Below are 8277 nucleotides of genomic sequence, written 5' to 3' on the forward strand. Positions count from 1 at the left end.
TATAAATAATGTCACAATTTCTAAGCGGGACCTTTTGCGCGAAAAAATTGGCGTATCAAAACATTGGTTGTACGTATTGGCATTGCGCGATTGAAAGGCGCGTGATTAGAGATGGCGAGAGATGTTATTCTCCGTAATAAAGGGAAACACCCTGCCCGGCCTGCCCGGGATGATGTCTTCATCCGCTGCAGCCGGGTGGGAGTGGAAGGGGGGGGGGAGGGGGGATACCCGTCGGCGTTTGATCGGACCGCACACCACAGCCAAAGGTAGACTTTAATAATGTAATTTTAATGGGTGTGGCAGGGATGTCGTAGTCGCAGTTACTGTCGTATTGCAGTCAGGTTCTTCCTTCGCACGATTTCCTCGTCGCAGTAAGTCCGCGAAAAATTCTCCCTTGACGAAAAATGAGGATGTACTACTTCCCTGCCATAACTTGATGAAATTTAAAATACAAAATAGCCTCTGGTAACCATGACTTGAGAGCGCTTTGAATAAGTTACTAATGGTTACATCATGCAACTACGTGAATAAGCCGAAAATATAGTTCATTCGCTAAATGTAGACACACCGGCACTCAAAGGAAATCGAAACAATCGCTGGCCCTTCTTTGTCGCCCTCATAAACGGCCTGGTTACGCTCATTACGAGGGTCGATCCCTCGGCCTAGAGTTGCCGAAGACACCCGCGCCTGCTTCGCCCGCCTCCGCTCTCCCCATGAAAAGATGTTGGCAGGTCTAGCCAGGGGTCGGGCGGGGGCCGGGGACCGGGCTCCACGCATCGTAATGACGCTTACAATGGGGCCTCGGGTTTAGAGGGATGCCGGTGTGTCTACATTTAGCGAATGAACTATACATTATTTAGAGTGCCCGTTATCAGATTTATTTTTTTTCGGCGTTTGCAATGAGCAAAATATTACCACAACCACCACCACCACCACTACGCTAACAACCACTACCTCCTATCCACTCACTGTTTTAGAGAGCTCTATTTTTGTTTTTGTGGACGCTATTGGCCGTGTTCTGAACGCCTGGCTCGCTCTCTTGCAGGGCTCGGGCTGCCGCCGGACTACCTGGGATCGTTGCAGCCTCCCCCCTCCACCTTGGCCAGCTCCGAGTTCCCGTTCTCCATCGACGGTGAGTAGTATAACACAATGAGGATGACCGCCCTGAGCTTGCGAGGTGCATTTCAGGAAGGCATGACCAAAAAAAGACAGTTTTTCTTTTTTTACGTGTTTAAAAGTCGTGGTAAAACTATCCCCATATAGGCAGGACTGCTTTACCCTCTGTTTAAAGCATAGTGCTGCATAGAATACAAAACTTTTAATAACCCTTAGTGATGAATATGAGAGGAAAAATATATCTTTAAAGTCGCAGCAAGCTATATCGTCGCACTATTATACCTTAATTTAACTCTTACAAGACACATCGACAGACGGGGGAGCGGGGAGATCTAGTGCGAAAAGGGGGTCTGTCTTCCACAGGGGGTGGCGTACTTTGTGCACGCCCCCCGAGGCGATGACTGCGGCCGCGGGCCTGCACGTACTGGTGCACGGACTGCACACACTTTGTGCACGCCCCCCGAGGCGATGCACTGGGACTGCTGCACGACGGACAAAGACATGCGGACGCGTCGGCTGGGGATGAGGACCTTACCGCTGTGGAATGGTAATCCCCGGGTGAGTCGTACGGAGAGCTTTGCGGGGGCGTCCTCCGCAACGGTCCGCAACTCGCAAAAAAATAGGGAGAGAAAACAGAGATTAAACTATTGCAGAAAATAGTCTGCCCGGGTGGCTAGTGCTAGGGATGACTGGTGGGCTACACGGACATGAGCCCGCCTGGAGTGCCTCGTGATAACCCTTTTTAAAGTTGAAGAAGAAGTCTGCTTTTGGCAGGCCCACAGTGGTTCGGGCTCAACTCCAGGCGGGCTCATGTTCGTATAGCCGACTGGTGGTGTCCAGGCCCCGTACTGTTATTTGGTCATACTGTACCGTATTCAGGCGTGCGGGCGGGTTGCCTACCTGCTCTGGAACGACGACGGTAGGCAATCCCGCCCGCACGCCTTCATACGGTACAGCACGTACAGCTAAGTAATACGAGGCCTCCTATTGGACGGCTATATCGCCTTTACTCGACTGTTGTGAAGGAAAACTATCCCCGAATACAAATTGCAGTGTACTGCGACTCTTTGGCACGTCACCGTTGCTGCTTGACCTGACAGGCCCGCTTACCCAGCTGAGGGGGATGAGTTGGAGGATCTCCCGTCCTCGTCCCTCTCCAGGGCCCCTTGTGCAGACAGGTGTGGCAGGGAAGTAAAGTGCGACAGAGACGCACGCTCTACCCTGCCAGAATAAAACGGGGGAAAAGGAGAGGCCTGGGCTCTGCCGGTTCCGGGAACGGTGCTGACACTAAACCCCTGGCTACGGTGCGGGGGCTTCAGAGGGCCCCGTCCTGGCCCCGTCCCCGGCCCGCCTGCTCGCCGGGGCCCCAGGACCCCGCTGCGACCCACAGACCCACGCACGCACCCCCGACGGCGTTTTATTTTTCCTAGGCAAAAGTCGTCGTTGCACTTTATTTTTCAATATAAAAAATAAACGACAAATGGGGGTGGGGTGGTGAGGAGGTGGAGCTATATGTGTGTGTGTTAGTCGGAACCAGTAGCCTCTCGTGCTTCCTAGAACAAACAACGTTATTGTCGCAGGCTAGCTGTCAGGTTTACCGAGGAGAGGACCGTTCATGTGGGAGGAGGCGGGTCCATGGCGGGGGTGCGTATTTTTATCAGGGCCATCTGGTGCGCGTGTGTTTGTGCGCGCGCGCGCGCGTTTGTGTCCGAGAGGAAAAGCCGTAGGATACTGAATCCTGCAGGGCGCTCCAGATTAGCATGGGTTTGTTTCATGACGCCCCCTGCTGTCCTGGCGCAGGAGAAGTCCTCCCTCACACACACACACACACACACACACACACACACACTCGCATGCATGAACCAACACACACGCCGCCCTAACCTCAAAGGAGCCGTACGGATAGCGTGGTGTGGTTTTGCAGGGGCCTTCAGGCGGAACTAATACACCCGGCTCTCTCTCTGCTCAGGAGCGACACCGGGGGGAGGGGGGGGGGGCAATGGGCAATTAGGTTAGGTTTGTCCGCTTAGCCGGATCACAAGGGAGCCGCCCGCATGAATACAGTAGCAGCAGTGTGCGCGGCGGCGCTTCATACCCCCGCGGGACACAACGCAGAGGAATGAGCACAAAAAGAAATTGGGCTCATCTGCGCTTGTGGTCGGAAACGTCGATACTACTGTGCCCCCGTTCCCCCTTGCCACTGCTGCCACGCACCCTCAAGTTGAAGGGCAAATTTTGCAAATTTTTAGCGCGTGCTCTAAGAGAGTTTCTGTTTTCCAGGATCTCGGCTGGCGAGTCCGCGGCCGGGAAGCCTCAGGCAAAGCCGCAAGAGGGCGCTGTCCTCTTCACCCTACTCGGACTCGTTCGACATCAACTCGATGATCCGGTTCTCCCCCAACTCCCTCGTCTCCATCGCCCATGGCTCCAGATCCTCGTCCGCCAGCGGCTCCTACGGCCACCTCTCTGCCGGTAAGACATGGTCCGACTCGGATCCTCACTGCGTGGCCTATCGACGCATGCACCTCCTACGTGGACTACGGGTTTGGGGGTACAAACATTATGGCCCCCTATTAGGTTCAGGATCACCATTGGAGTTCGTAGAGACCCCATGATATCTGTACCCCGGGGTGCAAATATTAGGGGGTCATGTGGATTTCAATGGTGGCCCTGACCCTTTCAGGGCCCCATAATATCTGTACCTCCTTCCCACGTTCCCTCTGCCCATCCCGCCCAGGGCTGAAGCGTACGATGGGTTGCCTGCCGGGCCGGCGCTGAGCTACACACGCGGAGCTCACCACCCAGTTTATGTTGCAGGTGCCATCAGCCCCGCGCTCTCCATGCACCCGGGCATGGCGCCGCACCTGCAGCAGCTGCAGGAGCACCTGCTGCGGGCCAGCTCCGGGCGCTTCCAGCCGCTGCTGCCCCTGCAGGGCCTCCACCCTGGCTCGCCCTTCGGCCTGCCGCCGCACCACCTGGCCGCCCACTTTGCTGCGCACAAGGCTGACGTGAGTACCTCAGATTTCCTCTCCCGAATGAAGAGCTCACTTGTGTCGCCCTCATGACTAACTGACTGGACCCTCGCGCTCTTGCAGATGCAGCTGCAGCTGGACAAGAAGCTCGAGTCCCCGCCCGTCGCCGGCAGCGTGACTGCCGAGGCGGACACCAGCGCCTCGGGCTCGACGCCCCGCAAGGCGCACCGCATCAAGAGGGAGTCCGGGTCCGGGGCGAGCGGCGGCGGCGGCGGCGGCGCGTCGGCCCTGGCGCTCACGCAGCACAAGAACCACCCGTCCCCGGGGGGCGCCGAGTGCAACGACGAGCCCGCCGACGACTTCGTCGAGACGGTCTGTCACTGGAAGGAGTGCAACGCCGGAGACTTCCTCAGTCAGGACGAGCTGGTCAAGGTGAGCTTTCAACCAACCCTATCTCGGGATCTTAAAGGACCGAAATATTTGTAATAGTAATTTATCTGCTGCTGTTGTCGTTGCTGATTAGAAAGCGAGTATTTATATGACGTGTTTGTTATGTTTGCAGCACATAAATAGTGATCACATCCATGCCAACAAAAAGACATTTGTGTGCCGGTGGGAAGAATGCTCAAGAGACGAAAAACCATTCAAGGCCCAGTACATGCTAGTAGTTCACATGAGAAGGCATACAGGAGAGAAGCCCCACAAGTGCACGGTAAGAGTCTTGCCTTGTCGTATCAATTTATACATTTTTTGAAGTTTTGCGCTAGATTAATTACGGAAAGTCCAAATGCTAATTTTACTTTATTTCTTGCAGTTTGAAGGTTGCTACAAGGCTTACTCACGATTAGAAAATCTTAAAACTCATCTTAGATCTCATACCGGTGAAAAGCCCTACATGTGCGAATTCCCAGGATGTAGTAAGGCATTTAGCAACGCCTCAGATCGAGCAAAACACCAAAACAGGACACATTCAAATGAGGTACGTCTTGACCTGATTATGCTCGTCTTATTTCTCTGTCTCACTCCATCTATCTGCCTCTATCTGCCTCCTCCGCCTCCTAACTTTCATCTTCTCTTTCCGTTGCAAGCATTATGGAGGGATAGATTGCTGAGGTAAGAAACCCTCCAGCGCCCGCCTTGCTCTCGCCTTTCTAGAGTCACGTTACTCAGTGAATGTTTTTTCCAACAATTTCAATAACATTTTACTATACCTCCTATTTGATCGCTAGACGGTCTCGTGATGTGTCACCCGATGCAGACTTTCGCCTGACCCTGTCCCCCCACTGACGTACTGCCTATGATTTCAGAAACCCTACATCTGCAAGGCGCCTGGCTGCACCAAAAGGTACACGGATCCCAGCTCGCTCCGGAAGCACGTCAAAACAGTCCACGGCGCCGAGTTCTACGCCAACAAGAAGCACAAGGGCGCGGGCGACATGGGCGACGACGGGGTGGGTGGCATGTCGGCCCTCAGCCCCAGCCGGTCCGAGGACTTGCTCAGCGGCAAGACGGCGTCCATGTCCAGCCCCAGCGTCAAGTCGGAGGAGGCCAACTCCCCCGGGCAGCAAGGCAGCCCCATGGACCACGGCATGCAGTGCGCGGGCGACGGCGACTGCAACGTGTCCACGTCCACGGCCAACAACAACCAGGCCAGCATCAACGCCGCCAACCGAGCCGCGGCCCTGGCGCTCGCCGAGGCGGACGAGTGGGCCGAGGCGGACGAGCTGGACCTGCCGGCGCTCCCCGTCACGCTGCGGCAGGCCGTCGGGCTTGGACCTGGGGGCGACGGCGTGGCCGAGGTGGGCGTCGACCGCAACGCGAGGAACCGCTTCAAGTCGCGGCTGCACGCCAAGGGGCTGGGCTCTCCCCGGCACCACGGCGGCGGCGGCGTCATCGGCGAGATCAACCGACGCATCGGCGACCTCAAGGTGGAGGGCTCCACCACGACCAACACCACCACGACGGGCAACGGCGCGCAGCACATCATGGACCTCCACGCGAGGCTGGCGCCGCCGGGCACCACCACCACCGCCCTCCCGGACAACAGGAGGGACTCCAACTCAACCGTCAGCACGTACTACGGCAGCATGCGTAGCGCGGATCTGGGCTCGAGTCGGAGAAGTAGTGGGGTAAGTTAGCAACCGGCTGGTGACCATCTTGAGATCACGTTGGCGCCAGCAAAACGCGCAATTTGTCGCATGTCATAATGACTCACAATGCTAACCCTCGTGTCCTCCCCCGCAGGTGTCCGCCGTGTCCTCCCACCACCCTCGCGTCCTGGCCACACCCGGCTCTCTGTACGACCCCATCTCCGCCGGAAGTTCGAGGCGTTCGTCGCAGCAGAGTGCCTCGTGCGCGTCGACGGCCACCCCCAGGCACGGGCCCACGCTCGGCCAGGGCCACGGTCAGGCGCACGGCCTAGGACACGGCCATCCGCACGGCGCACCCGGGCAGCACCATGATCTCTACTCCACGTCCAACCTCGTCCTGCAGGTGAGTGGCCGTCCCGGGGAAGGCCCGCACCCGAGGTGTCGTTGTTTCCACACCGTCCTCACCGCGCCCTCTTTCCCGCAGACGCAGAACATGTCGCTGCAGCAGACGGCGGCCATGGCGTGGAGCCCGGTGCCGCACGGGCCGCACGGCGCCCCCGCGCCCGCCTGCGCCCCCCAGCACGGTGCGCACGGGGACGGGCGCCGCATGTCGGAGCCCTGCCGCGTGGGTCTGGCCGCGCCGGACCTGCACCAGCAGCAGCCCCCCAGGCCGCACAGCACCATGTGCCTGCCGCTGCCGCTGCCGCTCGGCATGGCCAAGCAGGAGCTGCACCCCAACCAGGAGGTGGCGCTCGAGGAGGTCGGCGAGGGCGAGATGCTGGAGAGCAAGCTCGTCATCCCCGACGAGATGCTGCAGTACCTCAACCAGGTCAGTAGCGACGACGTCGTGGTTGACTTTCATCGTCCAAGCTGTCTTGCACGAGCGCTAACGGGGCCCGTCCTTCACGTTACAGGTTGCCGACGTCCCGCACTTCAAGAGCGAGGAGCAGTCGAGCTGCGGCTACAGCGCGCACCCTGCGACCGGTCCCCACCATCACCATCACCACCACCACCAGCCCCAGCAGCGGCCCGTGTACGGGCAGGGGAACCCCCAGGGGCACCCCCAGGGCCCTCCGCAGGGCCACCCTCTGACACACCCGCAGGGCCACCACCAACAGGCCGTGGGTTACCCGCGGAGCATGCCCAGCCCTGGGCCGGCGATGTGCGGCGTGGGCCAGGGCCAGTGCCAGTGCTCGAGCCACGCGCCCAACGCCAGCATGGGCATGCCCAGCCCCCAGCACCCGCAGCCCGTGCCCAGCCCTATGTCGTGCGCGTCCGTGCCCAGCCCCATGTCGCACTGCACCGCGCACAGCGCCGCGCACAGCGCCGCGCACTGCCTGCCCAGCCCGCAGCCCGCCGCCCCCAACCAGTGCGGGAGCTACATCCACCCGCGGAGCCCCGCGCGGCCGCCGCAGCAGGACGGCTACATGCAGTACCACCACCACCACCAGCACCACCACCCCGCCCCCGCGCCCGCGCGAGTGGGTGCCTGCGCCGGCCCGCAGTTCATGTCAGAGCAGCCCATGACCAGCCCCGCCGCGGGCGCCCCGGCGCCGCCCTTCGCGCAGCCCATGCAGTCCATGACTGCGCGCAGCAGCAGCGCCAACAGCAACACCTGCTACGCGCCGTGCAACGGCAACACCCAGCCGCACACGCACTCGCCGTGCAGCAGCCAGGTGATAGCGCCCAGCCCTGCGCCCGTGCACCACCAGCCGCACCACCAGGGCCACCACCAGGGCCACCACCAGCCGCACCACCACGGCGGCTACTACTGCGGCCCGCAGCCCCCGCAGCCGCAGGTGCAGCCGCAGATGCAGCCGTGCGGCACCGCGGCGTACGGCGGCTACCACGGCCACCAGCACGCTCACGGCGCGCAGGGCTGCAGCGGCTGTGCCCACCAGCAGCCGCAGTACCATCACCACCAGCAGCAGCCGCCGCCGCAACAGCCGCAGCACGCCTGCGCCAACCCTTGCGCCTGCGCACCCGGCGGACCCTCGGGGGCACCCCACGGCCCGACCCAGGGCCAGACGGAGATCCAGTGCCAGGACATCAGCCAGTCCACGCCGCGACAGAAGGCGGCGGCGGCGGCCCACCCCCAACCC

General features: G+C 60.1%; 1 protein-coding gene across 1 annotated transcript in view; it reads left to right on the forward strand.

Annotated features, from left to right (window-relative positions):
- Positions 1-8274, forward strand: part of LOC113205867 (transcriptional activator cubitus interruptus) — a gene marked incomplete at its 3' end in the record, with an annotated part of 16774 nt that extends 8500 nt beyond the window's left edge. The window contains exons 2-11 of the mRNA XM_026421644.2: positions 1046-1132; positions 3397-3585; positions 3931-4121; positions 4209-4517; positions 4648-4797; positions 4900-5064; positions 5393-6214; positions 6330-6578; positions 6660-7004; positions 7090-8274. Coding sequence (XP_026277429.2) covers positions 1046-1132; positions 3397-3585; positions 3931-4121; positions 4209-4517; positions 4648-4797; positions 4900-5064; positions 5393-6214; positions 6330-6578; positions 6660-7004; positions 7090-8274 — 3692 coding nt within the window. The remainder of the gene's footprint in view (positions 1-1045; positions 1133-3396; positions 3586-3930; positions 4122-4208; positions 4518-4647; positions 4798-4899; positions 5065-5392; positions 6215-6329; positions 6579-6659; positions 7005-7089) is intronic.
- Between the last annotated feature and the right edge of the window lie 3 nt (positions 8275-8277).

Source organism: Frankliniella occidentalis, unplaced genomic scaffold (assembly GCF_000697945.3).
Source record: "Frankliniella occidentalis isolate FOCC.00 unplaced genomic scaffold, Focc_3.1 Scaffold88, whole genome shotgun sequence".
Lineage (NCBI taxonomy): Eukaryota > Metazoa > Arthropoda > Insecta > Thysanoptera > Thripidae > Frankliniella > Frankliniella occidentalis.